The 19,885-nt window shown below is 47.9% G+C and overlaps 1 protein-coding gene across 3 annotated transcripts in view; it reads right to left on the bottom strand.

Annotated features, from left to right (window-relative positions):
• Positions 1–5,690: 5,690 nt before the first annotated feature.
• Positions 5,691–19,885, bottom strand: part of PLEKHA1 (pleckstrin homology domain containing, family A (phosphoinositide binding specific) member 1) — a 36,901-nt gene continuing 22,706 nt past the window's right edge. Inside the window, exons 6-12 of one of the 3 annotated variants that reach the window (XM_012723835.1) lie at positions 18,844–18,987; positions 17,472–17,540; positions 12,832–12,896; positions 12,237–12,300; positions 10,499–10,588; positions 9,303–9,343; positions 7,886–8,176 (exon numbers count right to left, since the gene is read on the bottom strand). In XM_012723835.1, the coding sequence (XP_012579289.1) occupies positions 7,984–8,176; positions 9,303–9,343; positions 10,499–10,588; positions 12,237–12,300; positions 12,832–12,896; positions 17,472–17,540; positions 18,844–18,987 (666 nt within the window). In that variant the 3' untranslated portion in view covers positions 7,886–7,983. Of the gene's footprint in view, positions 8,177–9,272; positions 9,344–10,498; positions 10,589–12,236; positions 12,301–12,831; positions 12,897–17,471; positions 17,541–18,843; positions 18,988–19,885 lie in introns of all 3 variants that reach the window. The other 2 variants (XM_012723833.1, XM_004680381.2) reach the window with 2 other exon arrangements.

Below are 19,885 nucleotides of genomic sequence, written 5' to 3' on the forward strand. Positions count from 1 at the left end.
CATGTACTTCACCCACACGCCCACCGCTGCGTGCTGGGATGACCATAAAGTGATGACATTTGAGCACGCTTCATTACAAGGTTCCTACTGAGGCTGTCTGATTGTCATCTGTATCTGCTGATGTTGGACAGCTCTGCTGAACACCCGCTCCCGAGACTCCTGAAGGCCAAGCGAGAGCTCTCAGCAGCCAGCCCCTGCCCGGCCACCTGGGCCGCCCGCCTCCAGACGCCAGACGCAGGGTGGCTGGCAGCCTTGTCAGCATCCAAGCACCCACCCAGTCTTCCTCCTCCTCTACACACATGTCTGGGTGCACAGGAAACCACACCAGCCCCCTGAGCTCTTCTGGGCTGCCTGAGCGGTCAGAACAGCATCAAAGGTCAGCACAGGAACAGCGGTGAGCCCACGCAGCGGGGGCGGAGCATTTCTAAGGAATAATGCTGCGGACCCGCACTATCCACCGTTCATTTAGGGGCCTGGGGTGTCAAGAGGGGAGATTTCACAGGCCAGAAGCGGGGCGACCCCATCCTTAGATGATCTCAGCTGGAGAGGCCATGCTCACGGACAGCCCTGCGAGTAAATGCCACACCACAGCACCTCTCGTGGGTCATAAAAAGGGGAGTCAGGATGGCTTCTGCAGCTAGAACAGGGCAGGTGAAGACGGACGCTCCTTCTCCCAGGGGGCAGCGCCCCAGGACAGCCCAGAGCTTCAACTATGCCTGAGTTCACTGCTCCTCACTCCACTCAGCAGGCAGGTGGGGTCTGTGCACTCAGCAGGCAGGTGGGGTCTGTGAACTCAGCAGGCAGGTGGGGTCTGTGAACTCAGCAGGCAGGTGGGGTCTGTGAACTGGCCAGCAGGTCTGGGAGTCTGGGGTGACCTTGCTTAGGCACAGTCTCACGCACCCTTCTCTTGCAAACCCCTAAAATGCGCACAGCTACAGGAAGACCCCCCAGCTAGGTGCAGTCACGACTCCAGCCAGACCCCGCTTTCAGCTCAGGTTTAACAGGAACAAGCAGACTGGCAACGTTATCAAGTTAGAGCACCCCACACCCCCAAGCCTGCCCCCCACCCCCGACAGCTTGAGCCCGGCTGACACCCCAGGCCTGCCAGCAGCTCCCAGAGCCAAGCTGCTGCCCGGATGTTTGAACTTCGCTTCCTTCCTGTCTTATGTGCGTCTCTCGGGGCCGATCTAATCAAGAGTTAGACTTGGCTGCTTCCATTTCCATCCCCTTCCAAGTTTTGAAGTCACTGGCTTTTCAAAGTAACTGCAGAGGAGAGAAAAGCTCCTCAGGCAGCTCCGTGTACCTGCAAAGGCTCCGGTGCCAGCGAGCTGGATGGGAGGTTGGCAGAGGGAGAGGCGGGAGCCGGGTATTTTGGGGACACTGTGGCTTGTGCTGTGGGGAAGACCAGAACCGATTCCAAAGCCTCAGAGAGAAAGCGGCGGGAGGGGGGCCCGGAGAGGCAGCCAGCAGCAGCCAGCAGAAGCAAAGGGGAGAATGTGGGCGGGAGGTGGGAGCCCGGAGCCAGAGCAGGCGCCGCCCCGAGGGGTCTCCAGAAGTGGCTGCCCAGCACGAGCTAAGATGTCAAACAGTGCTCTAGAGGAGTGTGCTTCCCCAGGGGAGCCCCGACTTGAGCTCAGGAATCACAGCCTTTCATACTTGAATTTTTTACTTTTGAAGGCCCTTAAAAGTGCTTTAGATGCCGTGGAAATGCGGCCACTTCATTCTGGAGTCCATGTCTGGACTATACTCTCCTCCGTGCCGGGCTCAGATCCAGGGTGTCACAGCTCGCTGTGTAGACATCTCCCTAGCAGTTCACAGTTGAAACTGAAGACAGGGCCCTCCCTGGTGGCCCAACGGGTCAAAGCGCAGCACTATGAAGCTGTCTGCAGCCGCTGCAGCGAGAGTTCGATCCCCGGCCAGGGAGCTGAACCAGCATGGCCAGCAGCCCTCTCCTGTCACCCCGCTGCTCCCCTCAGCAGTGTGTTTCAGTACATCTGCCTGTTCTGCTCCCCGCTCTATCTAGTGAATCCTCTCACCCCCAACACACACTTCTGGCCTGTACCCCAGTTCTTGTATGCACAAATAATCTTTTAAAAAAGGGTGAAACTATCCAGTATTTTTCTTTCTGGGGTATGTCACTCAGCATGATCCCCTCCAGCCCACCCATGTTGCCGCAAAAAGCATGAGTTTGTTTTTTTGGTTGCTGAGTAATATTCCATTGTGTGTATGGACCACATCTAGTTAATCCAGTCATCTACTTTTGGGCATTTGGGTTGATTCCTTGTCTTCTCTACTGTAATGGATTGGCGGGGGTTGGGGGGGGGGGAAGCAACTGTAATAAAAAACAAAACAAAACAAATAAAAAACAAAACACAAAACAACTATATACCAGACATTTTACAGGGGTGGAGGGGGGAATGGGATCACAAATAGGGTGGGAAAGGGCCTAGGGAAAGGGGTGGAGGGGGGAATGGGATCACAAATAGGGTGGGAATGGGATCACAAATAGGGTGATGGCACACGGCAAAGTGGTGGTGGGAAGTCCACGGGGACTGCACCTGAGATGGAAAAATGAACAAAATGAAGGATGATGTGAAAATAAATAAATAAACAGTGGGTTCTGCAAGAACTCTGCATATTGGCTCAGTTTCATGCAAACATCTGATAACTTAGAATGTAGGGTTCTCTAGGAATGTATCAAGCTGATTTCAGAAGACAGAAAACCTAAGCGCACTGGCTTCCAGGGAAGAAATGAGCTGGGTCAGGGGAGTCCCTCCGCGGAAGTCCAGAATGTTCTGAAGAAAGCCCACCAGGTCTCTGCCCCCAAAGGCAGAGCCATGAGGGAGCCCCAGGCAGCCTGCGCCCTAGGCAGGAGCAAGGGGTGTGGTGAGTGGCCTGCCGGCTCTCACAGCCAAGGGCCCTCCCCTCCCAGGCTGCTGGGCAACTCACTTTCTGCTCCTTCCTGAAGCCTCCCACACCTCCTCCCATCTCACTTGCCATGAAGATTGTTTCCTAATTTGTTAAGACTAAACCGTGGGAGAACCCAAGCCCACGCCTCATGGCAATGACATCTCTATCTCTACTTCCAAAGCAAAAACTTGGCATCTTCACGCTATTCCCTAATCCCTGTACAGGTTGCGAAATGTCAAGGCCTGAACTGTCAGGGAGGTTGGAATCAGGCACCCATGAATTTAAATGCATGTGTCACTTGGAATACTATGGTTCTGGAAAATGTTGAACATTCAACTTACTTAACAATGTGGAGGTAGCACAGTAGACAGAGCAGTTCTCCCGACTTCTGCCCAGGGAGTACCACCATCTGGCTGAGAGATGCTGCAACCCAAAGGTTTCCGTCTTAGGCCTAATGTGACTCTGGGCAATCTGTTTCCACACCTGACACGGGAGGTAGATGTGATTCTGTATTTTTATAGCTTTTTTTTTTAAAGTTATTTATGCACATGAGAACTGGGGTACAGACCAGAGGTGTGGGGGGTTGAGAGGGCCCACCAGAGTGGGGAGCAGAACAGGCAGATGTACTGAAACAACACTGCCAGGGGAGCAGCAGGCAAGACAAGAGTTCTGCTGCGCCCTGTGGGCCACTCCCTGGCCGGGGATGGGACTCGTGCTGCAGAGGCTGCAGACAGGTCCACAGCGCTGCGCCTCAGCCCACTGTGCCACCAGGGAGGGCCCTGGATGTGATTACAAAAGAGCTGCAAGGCGGGATCCCCTGGATGATGCAATCACACTGCATCCTGACTGTGCTGATGTCTTGGTTATATTATTTTACTCTCATTTTCACTATCATCATTGGGTCTCTGTACTAAAATCACTGAAGTCATTCTTACAAGTGACTACAATTATCTCGTAATAGGTTTAATATTAAATTTCATTTGCAAATGATTTGTTTTTACATTCATTTCAAAACTGTTCAAGGCGACGGAACCCTCTTTCTGAGTGAGACAAAGCCAGACCTTCATTTTAGCCATGACATAACCAGAAGGTGGCGCTATCACACCATGACTCTATTGGAGCGAGGCACCCCGCCTTCACTGTGGTGAAAATGACACGGAACCTCAACAACCAAAATCGTAAATGCTAACACTAATTCAGCAATGTTTCTAACACGTCAGAGTGAGGGTTTGAAAAAGCACACTTTCATATTTAAAGATGATATGCAAATCATCAAAATTTTGGATCTCTGACACATAGTTTACAAATAGAAAATACAAACCCGTCTGATAAATGCATCTTTCAACACATCCCACTTGGCCTGTCAGGTTCTCCCAAAGACGAGGGAAATTCACAGCACATGGTATTAAGTGGTTATATCACTGTATTTTTGCTATACATATCTCCTGTTCAGCCATTAACAAAAATATTGATAAAGGCACAGCTAACGTAAATACATGAGAAAATTCCTGTAGCTGGAAGTAAAAGTTCTGAAAGGGACCAGCCGCACTGCTTAAAAGCAACAAACAAAACTTACAAATGTTTATTTGGGGTTTCTTGAAAATAAAAATACTTCTGAGAGAAAGAAAATTTAATTGAACCAGCTAGTAAAATTACCAAGAAAGACAGCCCTTACCCAATACTGTTACTTTACAGAAGGACTAAGGGGAGGTCCAGAAAACTTAAACTTGACCCAAGTCAGACATCAGAGCAAGCCCAGAGTTTGGGCCTCGTAACTTCAGACAGACAGCGCATAGGAACCGAGAAATGATGGCAGAAACTCCTTGCACAAAAGGGGCTATTTCTGTGCACTGTGGGTCTGACTTTCATAGTCAAATTGGGGGGGGAGGGAGTCTTCTTTATAAGTATCACTCACCAACATAGCCATTTATTTAGGGGAACAGAAACACCCACAAGACCAAAGACTCCAGGGAAGTTGAGGAGTTTGAGACCCAATGGGGAAGAGAGATGCCGAGGGTGAGGGTGGACCCCTCAGTCTTGAGGACAGTCTTGGCCAAAGTACAGGTCTGTTGCTCAGGTTCTCGGTGCCCTGCGTGGTGTGAGGAGACATGGGCTATTCTTGCAATGGCACTTTTGATAAGAAAATCTCAACACGTCTTTGAAAAATAGACACAGGCCCAATGAAGAAAAGAAAACCTCACTTGCTGAACCCACAAAGGTCTTGGAAGAGAGCTTTTCCCAGGGAGTACTAATACCAAATAGCCCCGTCTAACAGTGAACATACTACTTGTGGGTGTGCAAGAACCAGCCTAATTGGAAACCAAAGGAAGCCTGACACGTGGGACACACTGCCAAGCCTCAGCGCCTGCATTCTGGGGCAGACCCATCCCAACTGGGAGCAGCGGCTGAGGATGCACAGGGGCGTCAGGGGAGGCCAGAGGGCCTCGGAGACTTTTAAAGTCACTGATGGCTTCTCTGTCCGAGAGCACATTCCAGTTTCAAAATGCTTTTGTTTCCGTCAGCAGGGACATATTCTCCTCTAGAGTGCAAAGTGGTCATGTTCTGGGTCACCTGGCCTCACTCACCCCAGAGGTCTCATCGCTGCACCCCAGGGCACTGTGCTCACGGGCTCTGCCCACCACAGCTCGGGACCAACGTGGGAAGCTCCTGACACTGGACGGTGTGTTGGTGGGGGGGCGGCGGGGTGGTGGGCTGAGCGGAGAGCAGGAGCAGGTCGCCTGGGGATGGGCCCCTTGCTGCCCTGCAACCCTGCCTGCCGCCCACCTGGTCTAGCCAGCACCAAGCACTCAACATACTCCATTTGGCTTTTGAAAATCTGTTTTCTAAGGAAGCAAAACCAGTGACGTCTTTTCCCCAAAAAGTCTGCTCTTCCCTTGGGTCCCCCCAACCTGGTTTCCTTGGGCTTCCCGGTCACCAGGTGGCCTGCTGTGCATAGATTCGAGTCAATTAACCAAATGCATTCTGGCCTTGCCCTCGGTTCACAAAACAGTTGACCCAACCAGGAGAGAAATGAGTTAGAATTAATTCTGGAGCAGTTTATTCTCAAGTCATTACAGTGTTCAACCAGTTTGACATACAAAGGCAACACGTTTGTAAAAGAAGCCTCTCGGAATCACGCGCCCCCCCCCACCTCAGAGGTGTGCTACGCGCACAGGGACAAAACGCAGCAGGTATCAAGGTGTTCAAAGTGAAATTCTGACAGTTCAGATGTAACGTATTTACAAGAAAAGTCTAAGCTTTAAAACAATTAAATAATTTTCATAGAATTATAAAAGTACTGAGATAAATACTAGCAGACCCGGACAGTCACAGGGTGTTTTCCAAGGCTAGTGAACCAGGGAGTTCTATAAAAAGTCCCAAAATAGAGCTCATTATTTCGCCACCGTTAAGTATATCAAATTACCCATACCAAAATGTACGAAAATGAACATGCAATGTGGAAACTGCACCCCAGGAGACAGGCTCCGGCTCCTGAGTGCCCCAGGTCGCCCAAGGGCGACTTCAGAAGGGCCGATGTAGCGGACACGTCAGCACACAAGCGGTAACTACTTAAACCCTTGCATCCTACCATCTGCAAATGTAGCTGCAGAAAAGAAAAAAAAAAACTAAATGTTTTTAAAATATTAGCTTATAATGAAAAGTTGAGCGGTGCATTCTTGATGCACTTGGGATCTGACGGGAGCTGTGTGGCCAGCGTGGCGGAGGGTGACCTCGGCGCCCGGCCCCAGCAGCACAAGACTCTTTTCAGACCAGAAGTCATCTTAGAAAGAGAGCTGGAGACACGGTGATGTGTACGAGTTCAAACAAATGGACTATAAAATGGCAAAATATAAAAATAGCAGCATGTGAAATCCAAGACTATTAAAGCGAATGTTCAAGGTCGAACTACAAAAAACAGTTCTTGCTCAAACTGGTCTGCGAATCGCCCCCTGAAACCAGGACGCTTTCTCAGAGGGGCCTGCGTTACCACAGCCCCGTGTCCGATGTGCCCTCAAATTTGTGTCTGCAGACAAATATATTGCACAGGTAGTAGAATACCAGCGTTCTGGCACTTGACATAAACGGTAGCTCATTTAGCGCATCAAACTAAGTAAGCTACTGAAAATTAACTTTATCCCAATGTTTAAAACCCATCCTGCAGGACTGCTGAGCACATTCACCTCAAAACTTTCCTCAGCGCGATAAAAGCAGCACAGGCACTTGAATAGAGTTTAGCAGTGACACAAAGGAGAGGCCACCGTTGAAAACGACTGAGGGCAAGATGTCTGTACATACAAACTTAGGGTCCTTACTGACAAGTATAGAGGGAAGACCCACTGACAAAATTTGGTAAGGAAATCATCACCCCAAAACCTCACGCGAAATGCTGTTCACTGAAGAAAGCAAAGACCGCCGCAGATCCCAACTGAGCTTTTCCACACACACGTCCCAGAGGCAGCTCCTGGAACCCTACGGCTCCCCTCTCCTCAAGCCCGGGACGGCCGCACGGTTCCCAGCGGTCGCCGGCCAGCACCCACCCCGACCTGGCCGAGTCTTGCAGCACCGCAGCCCGCGTGGCCGGGCGCCGCCACCCCAGTCTGGCGGTGGTCCAGGCAGCGACACTAACCGGAGAGGTGGGGAAACACCAAACACCTGCCGGAAGTCAGCGGAACGATGACCCGCGTCACTAGAAGCGTGTTTCATGTTACGGTGTGGAGACACTGCCACTGCCAGATTCACTATGAAAGAGCATCACATTGTCGGCACCCACATGAGAACACACAAACTTAAGACAGTCGATACAGAGACACTTTTTTTTCCCTTTCTTTCGCTTTTTTAAAGAAATTATATTTAATTTGGCCACTCCCTAATTCTTGGGTTACCGGCTTCCAGAGTCCACCTAAGAGGCGTCTTTGGCTAGAGTCTCGCGGGAGACGGGGCTGCGGCGGGCGCGGCCCGCGCCGCCAGCTCACACGTCGCTGACCGGGAGGCTGGCGTCGTCCAGGTCCAGCGGGCCACAGTCTTTTTCCTGAGGGCCATTTTTACTTTGAGGTCTGAGCAGAGCTTGCTCAGTCACTTTGGAAGCTGGTTCTCTTGGAGAGACAGTCTGGACCTTGAAGTTCCCTGACTTGACCTTGGCAAGAGACTCGTAAAATCCTCGCTTCTCCACGGCAAAGCCTGAGACCAGAGAGTTGCTGCGAGCGGCTGTGGCGGCCCCGGGGGGGCGGAGCGCGAGCCTGGCGCCGGCGGGGCCGGGAGGATGCTCCTGTGGAGAGACAGCGGGCAGGCGCGGTCAGTCAGCCGGGTCGGGTTAGGGGCTCAGCGTGAGACTGACTCTCTGAAAAACAAAGGAGCACAGCAGCACACGCACACAGCAGAAGCCGAGCCATGCAGCCGAGGGCGCACGTTCCTCCCCAAGCAAGGCGTCGCCGGGGCGCAGGAAGCGGGGCGCCAGCGCCGTGTCCCCCAGAAGCGCGGCCGTCACCAAAGCCGAACTGGCAGCTCCTGGCGCTGTGGGGACTCGGCCGGCCTCGCTGGCCGGGGCTTGCGTGTTTAAAGGGGAGCCGCCAGCCCGTCGTTTACTTAAGAGCATATTCTCGGTCCACTCTAGCAGTTATTGCAGATTATAAAAAGATAAAAAATGAAAATGCAGGCTATGATCAGTGAAAGGCTGTAGCAGAACCCACATTTTTCAGAGCTGAGTCTGGCCGGGCAGCCTGGCCAGCTGAGTTCTCGCGTCCCTGAACTTCACTGTAACCAAGGGCACGTACTAGCCGTGGTATGTCCCACATGCAGACGGCCTGGAGTCTGAAAAGCAGCACCGCTACGTGCTTACAACCCCTCAAGCGGCGAGGTGGCTCAGCGGCGAGTACTGCTCGCAGCGCTTCTAAGTGAATCAAAACTGAGGAGACCCGGGAACAGGGCCACCGGGGGACCCTCTCACTCCAGGCACACGCCTGTGACACTGGGAGACAGGCGCTGGGCCCCCTAGGCTGCGGGGCTCACCCCACACGTTCGCGCCCAGGTCCGCACACACGACTAGAACGGGTGCGCTGCTGCGAGACGCAGCCTACAAGACACCAAACAGACACTGGAACGTGCAGCAATGCAGCCAGTGAATTTCTAGATGATCGGGCGATGTGACTTTCTCATCGAGCAGATGTTCGTTTTCATTATTTATCTTTTCCTTTCTTTAACACACGAACAACCTGACGGCTAGAGTGACATAGTTGGCGTTAGTGTTGACGAAGTCAGTTACAGTCACTGCGAAAGGCAGCTCGTTAACTCAACTTTCTAGGCCCGGTGCGGAGTGAGCGAGGCGGGCCTAGGAGGAAGGCACGTGTGCGTGAGAGCCCACATACGTGCCGCGGTCCCCAGCGCTCGGTGTATACCTCTGTATACAAGGGTTCGACAGCCTTCTGGCCTGCCGCATCTGCAACACAGTGAAAGCTAAGATTAGCGTTCACCTGGACCGGGGAGAGGGAGGAAGAGAGCGTCTGCTGGCAGTCCCAGCTGAGAGTCCCACCTGCCCCACCACAAAGCACCAAACACAAACGCCCTGCTCCAGCTTCTCCTCTTCCCAACAGACAACGTTTTTGCAGAGAGTCTCAGACTTGACTGCTGAAAAGTCACATAAAACACAGGCAGTTAAAGTTGACACCTATGAAAGTGACGTCTGGGATGTTCCGAAATGGCTCTGAGGAGAGTGCCTCGACCGAGAGGGAGGGAGCGGCCGCGCTGACCAGCACGCCAGGCATCCCTGGCGGGCAGGCCCTGAGAGAGAGGACCTCACGCAGGGGCCTGGCTTCCCAGGCCATCGTCCCACACTCCAGTGGGCGCTCTGCAGCCACAGTGCCCCATCTCGACACACCTGACCTTTCATTCCTCAATAGAGCTATATTTTCAGGCAGAGGCCACAGAGAAGGGATTCGAATGCCAAATCCTATTTCTATGCTTTGGACGTGATAAGATGAAAAACGCTGCTCTTATGATTTCTGAGGACGGTTAGCTGTTTCAAATTTACTACACCACCGAAAAGAAAATTACAACGGTGGTAAGGTAAGAAGCAACATTTTAAATTAACCTCTGAGAAAACGAGAATGAAAATTCTCAGAGCACTCAACTGCCTTTAAAGTGCTCAGCGGTCTCACAGCACTTACGAAGCCAGAAGACCCTAAGTGAAACCGGAGGAAGCGGTCATCGAGATGCTCACCAAACTGTAGTGTTACCGCAAAAGGTACCTGGAGTGGTTAGCCACACCCCGCATTAGGAACTGTCAGGTAACACTAAAGGTGGGGCACTGACAAGGGAGACCCCGAGACAAAGCAAGGGAACGTTCATTCTTTAGCTGCCCTGCTTGTGCATTTAAGACAATACGATGCATGGGAAGTCATGTCCACAGAACACTACAGGGAAGCGTTACATTAGGAATGCGGGTTTTTTTTTGCAAGTCCAATTGGTATAAAAGTCAACATGCAAATAAATCTCAAGAGAGACGGGAACCAGAGGATTCGAGGGAGAGGTGGGGACAGAGCTGGCCAGGATGGGGGGACCAAGGGAGCATCACCCCAGAGAACAGGAGACATACAGAAGACGCCGATCTGCCAGGCCCGCGCTGAGCCACGATGGCGCCCGAGACGGCTTTGATCCAGCTGTGCATCTCCTCGGGGCTGTCGGCCTGCGGAGAGAGGCCCGGTCACCCCCGCCTCAGAGCCGCCGCCCGCCTCTACCGCTCCGCTCCACGGCAGTGCCCGCCACACCGTCACCCAACGCAGTGGTGTCCAAAGAGCTTAGAGATTGCTTCCTTAGAGCTAGGTTTTGCCAGGCAAGTCATTACAGCGAGCGCAAAGGTGGCACTACCCATTTTAAGGCCAGACACATTAAAAGCTGTAAACACGAGTTCTTGTAAGGAAGAGGAAGAATGACCTTCTCGTCTATCAGACCTACTGCTACACTGTCTGAACCTGACAGGGGTCCCGATGTCACTGTGTCGTTCAAAAACCATGTTGACATCATTCACATTTTGGTTTTTTAGCATATTTTCTTGTTATTTTCATATTTCTAGATACTAGAAACAATTTCTAGTAGGACCCTAAATCCTAAAAGATGTATTGGCTAGTCACAGCCCAAAAACTCCTTGATGGGTCTTGGCTTCTGACAAAATCAAAAGCCTTACTAATCTTCTTGGTTTTTTCCCTCTTGTTCAAAAAAACCCCAGAAGTAAAAAACTTTACTATGGCTTTAATTCAACTTAACAGGAGCCGAAGAGGGAGGGGTGGGGAGAAAACACCCTTTACTTCTAGAATCTAGAAGTTCAAAAATGTGAAGCTACAGAAGAGTTTCTTTGAACCAATAATATTAGTTTTTAGAAGGAACAGTGCAAAGCAAGTGAAGGTCAAAAAGGACACTTTCCTTCACTGCAAACAGGAGCGCCTCATCAAAGTTCGTGCTCGGAGGTTCACATCTACAAACTCATCAAGAAAAAGTAAAAAATGCAGGCAAATTTACATACAAAAATGTCCCTGGCCACAGTGTCACAGTAAATGTACAGGAATTATGTACATGAAAGAAAAGGAGCAGCAGAGGCCAGCTGAGTCAGGGAGAATTCCCACAGCAGAATACAGTGCGGTTCCAGAAAGTTTTCAGAGCTTAGTAATGTCGGGGGAAAATCTATACTATATTAAGCTAACACATAGAACACATACATGAACCCACTTGTTATAAAACTTACCCTTTTAAGAAAGACAGTAAAAAAATCAAAATGGATGTGGGAGTCTGTTTTTAAAACTACTCATTTCTTGTTTTTCTAGATTTTCCATATTTTCTGCATATGTAGTTTTCATAAAATAAAAAACTGTTCTTTTTAAAATCTTCCAATCTAGGTAATTCAATGTGACAGGAGTATATTTTTAACTTAAATACAGATGCTTGTCTACCATTTGTGAAGCTATGTTAAGAGCTGTCTATTTTTATTAAGGGTATTTGAGGGAACCCCCCCTTTTTGAAAAAATTACCCCCAAAATGATGTAATTGAAATTCCAAAATATGTGTAAAAATAATGAACTTTAAGGTACATACATTATTAAGCAGGATTTCCCTTCTTCTAAATACTACTTAATTCAATTTGACTAATTTATAGCATAAATAGCCTTATTTGCTAAATATATGACCAGTAATCTGAAATATAACATTTTTTGTTGGGTTGGTGAATTTTAGTTGCCATATATTTTGCTTGTTCTCATAAGCAGCAAGTGCATATTTATTTCACCCTAAACATTACTAATGTCTTGTTAGGAGGCTCTATAATCTCCTAAAAAGCATCTTACCTGCACATAAAAAGTTCGAGACGATGTTACAATCTCAAAAAGGTTGTCCCTCATCATTATGTCACTGTTAACAAAAAAAGATTTTTCCAATTGTATTTAAATGACAGTTATTTGATAGGTTTTTTTTTTTTACTTATTTACCTAACACCAGTATGTCAGAAAGGAAATAAGCATTAGAGGTAAACAGTTAAATACCTTTTTTGGAAAATGTTCACCAAGCAACTTTAAAGTTCAAGCTTGTCAGCTATCATCAGTTCGCTCAAAGAAATGCTGAAACAGCCAACATATTTACTAGAGAAACCTCAAAAACTAAAACTACTAACACACCCAGTTGCCAACCGTGTTGGAATAAGTGGTTCATAATAAATATCCCTTTCCATTAATAAGGATTAGGGGTTTCTCTACATTTTAGTTTTCAAATGAAACAACTCAATACTTCAACCGGAGAGTTTCGGAAGTTCGAGCATATCCACACTATAAATGGGTAAAAGGAACACCAGGAGGAATCCAAGGAAAAGCCTGCAGCACACCCATCAAATCAAGCATCGCTGTGTGGCGTGAAGCGGTCCAAAGCTCACGCCAGGCCAGGACGCACCTCTGCTTACATTCCTGGACTCTGTGGACCTCTTTAAGTGGTATTACACGGAGAGGTTCCTTTTCCTGCAAGAAAGCAAGCAGATACATGAGGCTATATTCTTAAAATCTTCGGAAAGGTTAGCTGTCTTGTTTTGACATTTATATGAACATGATGTTTCTTCCTTGAAGCACATGTAAGACATAATCCTAACTTCTGGAATGAACCAGCATCAGAACTGCTGAGATACTACCACCTAGATAAACGATGGTTTGAAACAAACAAACAGGCTTCTAACCGGCATCTATCCCACTATTTCCGGCCTTAATGCAGGGGAGTTGACTAAAAGACATTAGCCACGATGTCCCCTTGATGGGCCTCTCTGCCTGGCAAGCGGACAACTCCTCTTTGGAAATACTATTTTGACTCAAGGCACAAGGGCAGTGAATACTCACATTCTTTGAGCTAAATGTGTCATCATTTTAAGACCATTACTTTTATGTAAATACATTATTTTAACAAATTCAAATTACTGAACATTTACTAAGTGCCAAGACATGGCTAGGTTTTAAATGTGTTATTTCCAACTTTCCCCAACTCACCACCGACCGTTCATCTGGTGTTAAATACCGTATCAAAGGTCTCTAAACTAGGTCTCAGATTCAAGTAAGTACTTCCTATTAACATTTACATACTACATGAATTTCACTGAATTTGACACCATAAAATATACCACAATTTCCTGCAGCATTAAGAGAACAATTAAAACATGGATAACTATTTTTAAAACATTTTCAAATTTTTTTTTAATATTTATTTATTCATACAGAGCTGGGGTACAGGCCAGAGGCTCAGGGGTGGCGAGAGGCTTCACTAGAGACAGAGTAGGGAGCAGAACAGGCAGGTCGACGAAGTCCACTGCTGAGGGGAGCAGCGGGCAGGTTAGGAGAGGTCTGCCTGCCATGTGGTCACCTCCGGGGCAGGCGGGAATCGAACTCATGTGGAAGTGGCTTCAGCTTCCAGTGCTGTGCTTTAACCCTGGTGCTGCGCCACCAGGGAGGGCCACATTTTCAACTTTTTAAAAGCTACAAATATTTAAAGCATTACAGTTCATTTTAAAATAATCTCAGACTCTTAAGACATACAAAATTACTACAAATTTCTGTAGTATCTATACTCTTGCACCGTTTTCTCAATGTTAAAATTGTATGTTTGCTAAATTATATAAATATATGAATACAGTGCATGGCTTTATTGTAATGTGTGAAGGCAAACTGTCGCTATAATGCAACTTACTATCAAATGCTTTCACTGACACCGCCTAGAAGTCTCTTTTACGCCAACAGTAAATTCATACAATTACGAGAACGGAAACACCACAGATGAGGCACTATTATCTAATCCAGACTAGGTTCAGATCTCACTCACTGCCTCAGCATCATCCTTTACACTTCACAGGGTTCAATCTGGGACCACACCTGGTATTAGCTGTCATGCCTCCTTTACTGTAGAAAGCTCCCGTCTTTCTCTTTTATGGCCTTAGTTTTAGTGCTGAAGCCAGTTACTGCAGAGAATGTCCCTTACTTTGAGTTCACATGACTGAGTCGTGCTTAGATTCAGCCTGAACGGCTCTGGCAGGAAACCACAGGTGCGAGGCTGTGTTCTCAGCACACTGTTCTCAGAGGCCCATGGCCGTGGTTTTCCCACTGCTACCGTGCTAACCCTGGCCTCCGCTGTTTGCCAGTAGCTGTCAAGTTAGCTTTCCCCTTGGCCATGACTATCTTGTGGGGACCAGGTCGGCACCCAGCCACTTTCCCACCACGGCTTGCCCACTTGTTTTATGAACACTGACAATTTTTGCCTGAAACCATCCTTTCCACACAGTTGCCAAAAGGCAGTTTTTCTAGCCCCATCAGTTCATCTACCTGCGAAGCTGGAATTATACTGTAAGCAAATGTTTTTCTTTCTCCACTTCTTTACTCATGAGTTGCTCTATGTTATGGGTTATAACTCATTATTGCCACGACTCGTCATTCAAACTGCCTGAAGATTGGGCTCTGAGAGCCTTTCAGCCGCCATCCAGAGTCTCCGAGCCTGTCCCAGCATCCTCTGCGCTACTTCCTGTTAACTCTCACAACTGCCAGGTCTGGGCTCAGCCCGTCCTTTCTCTGTCCCACTGCTGTGAGGATCGCTGGCTCCTTCTGTCAGAGAATGGAGAGTTGTTCTGGGGGGAATGGGTTTGCCCACTCTTCAATGTGCTACAGCTTTTTCTTATGACAGGGAAGAACTTCAGCTTCTCTACTTTTGCGACTGACACAAGCTATGCACCTCTATCAACTGACATATTCCAGATAGAGATGGAAGTGCTCTGAGAAATCAGACTAATCCACGCTAACTTATGTTATGATCTCCCTTTTTTGTATAATCGTAATATCAAAATATTCTGAGCAACCTTCAGCTTACAATTGGACTGCTTCAGCCTCATAAGGCGCTGCCTGGCCCCGACAAGCACGGCACCAGCGTGAGAAATTCCTATTGAAGTCAAAAGTGATTGGACAACTGGCTGATTAATAAAAGCAAATGGCTGTTACTGCAAAGTCTCTCTCACTGCCAGATGGAGGAAAACCCAAACCTTATCACTCTACTATCTCAGTCTTCTATTCAGTTTCCAAAGAATCACTCAAACTTTCTACTATCTAGCCTTTAGATATGGAAATTCACCCAAGTGCCTATTCAGAGTTAATCAGGTTTTCTACCATCTAGACTTCAAGAAAACTCACTTAAGCTTTCTCACAAGTTTTTCAAAGAACCTGAGGTAACTTGACTTACAAGAAATTTCCCCTTCCTGCCTTTGCTTTCCTTTACCCCCTAAGGTGTCTCAATGAGAATAAAAACCATTAAGTGGTAGATAAGGTCTAAGGGACTTTATTGTGGTTAATCTTCACTGTGGTAAAGACAGTAATATTAGTCTTAAACTTTGTGAATCTCTGTACCAGTTTTAACCTTGATAAATTGATTTTTAAAATAATGTTATAATCTCAACTAAAGGTCAAAATGACCCCAGACTATTCTTTAAAAAAAAAAGGTGATCGTGATCTCAGCCCATTTCATTCATCCCTCTGCCTGCTTGAACCCTATAAAATAAACCTCTGCTGAGACCAGAGCAGGAAGACTTGCACCCAACTCCGATCCCCATGTCTTCCTTGTGCCCGGTCCCCTTTTTTTACCCCTTTCTCCCCTTTTCGAGGAATCTCTGCTGGCTGATGCCGCTCCCACCTTGAGACCCTGCCTATTCTCCTGTTCTGCCCCCCAATAATCCGTAATCGGGGATAGAGTCTCTGACATGTGATGTCAAGTGTCTTTTTAAGGACCATTTTAATTTCCTTGTAAATTAATTCATATGAATATCTTTTGCTCATTTTCCTACCCAATATTCCTCCCTCAGTATTTCTGTGTCTAAATTCTGAAGCTATCACACAAAGGTTGAAAACACAGGATCAAGAACTGGTTTTCCTAAACCACTTTAAGAACGAGTTGCTCACCTGGTTATCTCAGTACTCTTCCTACAAAGACCCCCCTCTCATCACAACACAACCACTAAAAACAACACTGTCCCCCAACATCTGTTATTAAAGCAAAGTTTCAGTTCAGAACCACAGGCTGCATGGCTGCACTGATGTCCTTCAGCTGGTGTCTTGCTCCTGTCACCTCCCTCCAGGGAAGGCTACAGGCAGCTACTCTGCAGACCACCCCTCATCAGGTATGCTTGTCCCCTCGGCCGGTTCAGGTCACACACGCTGGGGGAGACCTGGGCGACGGCGCTGCTCTTCAGCCATCCTGTCAGGTGGCAAAAGGCTAGAATCCAGCTCGTGGTTGATGAAGTGCAAACACATGTTCTCCCTTTGCACTGTGTGATCTGTAGACAGGTGACCTGAAACTAAGGGCTCTTGTTCTTCGTCACACATAGATTTACTCATTCACTCCAATCATTCGTCCATGCCTGTACGAGCTCATGGATTTCTATTTTATTCAGTGGGCAATAATTTGTTGCCATCATTACTTATTTCAATGTTCAAATTATCTCAATTTTGATGAGGGGGAACATTTTCAAGTCTCAACACTGTGAGGCTATCGGCAGCCACCGCAGCCCTGGTCCCTGGCCAGGGGCTGACCCACATGGAGTGCATCCTGCACAGCGCTCAGGTCACTGGACACGTGGAAGAGGAAATATTCAATCTTTTGAGTCTACCTCCAGATAAGACAAAAAAGTCAAGACAAAAGTCACCTGAAGTAGGATAAGAAAATGTCAAGGGCAGACAGAGGTGAGAAGGCAGAAGAGGGTTCAATGCTGACTTTAGAGACTGTATTCTGCACTCTCCTTCCTCTTAGAGGAGACTTGCAGACTGAAAAGTTCTAATATTTTTAATTGGCTCAAGGTGGAATGTCTTTGAAAATGGGGTTATTTTATTCAGGATGCAGTAAATGAAAATACTGTTAACCAAAAATATCACAACAAAATAAATGGCATTTTATGCACCGCTCAAAACCAGAATTTCATGATTTTTAAAGCAGAGAACAGGACAAAATTCCATGTATACGATCCCAGCCAGTGTGACAGTTCTCCAACATTTTTAAGCAACATTTATGACACGGTAACATACCAGTTCAGATTTGAAGTAGCCTATTGTATTCTCATCCAATTGAAAATATCTTCTCTTCCAGTTTTTCATCTGGCAGAGATGAATGAACACAGACATTAAGACTTCTGTTTCTAAGGTCAAATGTTAATAACCACCCACAATCAGAAATGTCAAGCACTAAGCAACCTTACTACCCTCCCATCGTGAAGCAATAAATGAAACTTCTTCTCTTTTGTTACTCAAGTCATGAACTCCCAATTTGACTTTGGTGTTTGGCTTTTAGCTTGGACTTTATAATATTCTTTCATTTTTTCATGTTCTAAAAGTTACCAAAAACAGAAAGCATCCCCATCCTCCTCAACCACCAGCTGTACCAAGGTAAGTGCCATTCAGAGCAGGCCCAAGAACTGTTACGAACAGTGTGGCTTCTTTGTTGGTAAGATGCATGATACCTCCTACAGGTATTTTTACTTCATTAGTAAAAAAATATTTAATAAAGTGAACCTACTCTGTAAAGATAGTTTTTGTCAATGAAAGGTAGTTTTGTGAAAGCCTGGACTTAAGAGGGAGGCAGAAAGGTGAGAGAGTCAGCCTGAGAACTCCGGCTCTGCGGACAGATTGCTAGTCAAAACCCTCACCTCCTCCCCTCAGCCTGGAACTGTCAAGTAACCAGTGATGGAAGGTCTTTCCCTGAGCTGATCTAACCTCAGAAGAACTGCTAGAAAGAGCTATGAGATCAAACACTACCGCTGGCAGAGTTTAAATACTTTAGTCATTGAAAGTATTTTTAACATTTCTTTTTTCTCATGAAATTCTAAAGATTTAGTTCACATGATCAAATTTTTAGAAAGGGGCTTTGGAACTTCAGAAACACTGATAAATGTACCTGCTATTCCCACAGCCCCTGTCACTGCTCTGGTAGAGTGGGGACGCTCGGGGAGCCCACCACAGCTCCCAGGAGGGACCAGGAGCTTTCTACTTTACACCCTCCAGGAAAGCCCCAGCTGGGCAACATGATCTTCCACAAAAGAAGCTGAGTGCCTGGGCGGTCAAGCAGGCTGAGGTCCCAGAGCTTCCAGCTCAGGTCAGCCAGCCCCAAATCAAGAGGGACCTTCCAATGACTCCCCGCTACACACTGGGGCTCTCTTTCCTTGACCCGCTCCCAGGACAAGAAAACTCAACAGAAAGACTTTCTGGAATACATTTAAACAGCCAGGAGGAATCATTTAAAACGGAATGTCGGCAGCAACAAGCATTAACCTTACACAACAGAGAAAATACAGCACTGAGTTAAGAACACACTCACCCCCTCTGGCGCCAACCCCCACCCCAGCACGCTGGCCTCACACTTCGTGCACGTCGATACACACTCGATGTTCATGATGCCACTCACCACAGCGCCTTGCTTCACGCAGTAGCCGGCCTTGATGACGGCGCTGTCCGGGGGCGGTGTGGGCGCGGAGTACGGGAGATGGCTCTGGGAGCGCTTCAAGTGGTTTCTGTCAATGCTTGCACCACACTCACTGACTTCTTCTTTCTAAGATGCAGCAAAATAAAGCAATTTGTTCTTGCTTGTTGAATTTCAAAGCACTTACATTAAGTGTTGCCATCCCAGTAATAAATCTCAGTCTATCTTGTTCAGGGAAAAGATTTTGAAGTGTCAAATTAATTTGAAATACTTATTCACACATTGCACGTTATTGATGAAACCAGATTCATGTTCCTCTAGTTCTGTAAAAGTCACCATGGCTTGGGGAGGGGGTGCTCTTTTCTGTTCTGAAGTTATTCTTCAGAGTCACAGGAAGGGGTGAACATACCTACAAAAGAGCAGGTTTCCCCCAGTGAGGACACAGTGCACTCTCCAAGGTAACACTGAAGCAGCCCCGTCCTCATGTGACCTCACTGGTCTGCATGTGCGCCTGCATCCTCACCACAGGCTCCCCGGGCCCCCCGTAAGGAGCTAGTCCCCACCCCGGGAGTCTGCTCCCCACTCTTATTGCAGAGTGGAGAAGACGGCGGGAATGGCCGCCGGAGGAGCTCTGCGAAGGGCCCGGCGCTCAGCACGGTTCTCTGGAGTCTCACGCGTCAACGGTGCAGGCCTCTTCTTGCCAAGCAGCGTTCGTGTTTGGTGGGGCACTCCCTGCTTAACCAGCGCCCCCACCCCGCTCTGCAAAGGGCACCTGAGTTGTTTACAGTGTTTGCAAAGCTGCTGTAACGGTCCGCATACAGGTGACAGGAGGGTAAGCCTGTCTCTGGGAGGACAGACACCTCGGGCCACATATGCTGGGCACGCAGTGAGGGCAAGATTACTTTCGGTACAAATAGCTGCCCTCCTATTTTTTATTTTGAGTTTTTGAAAAGATTTACTTGTTTGTTTCTGCATACAAGAGCCAGGGTCCAGGCTAGAGGTGCAAGGGTGAGAGGATTCACCAGGA

Source organism: Condylura cristata, unplaced genomic scaffold, assembly GCF_000260355.1.
Source record: "Condylura cristata isolate star-nosed mole 26May11 unplaced genomic scaffold, ConCri1.0 scaffold00011, whole genome shotgun sequence".
NCBI lineage: Eukaryota > Metazoa > Chordata > Mammalia > Eulipotyphla > Talpidae > Condylura > Condylura cristata.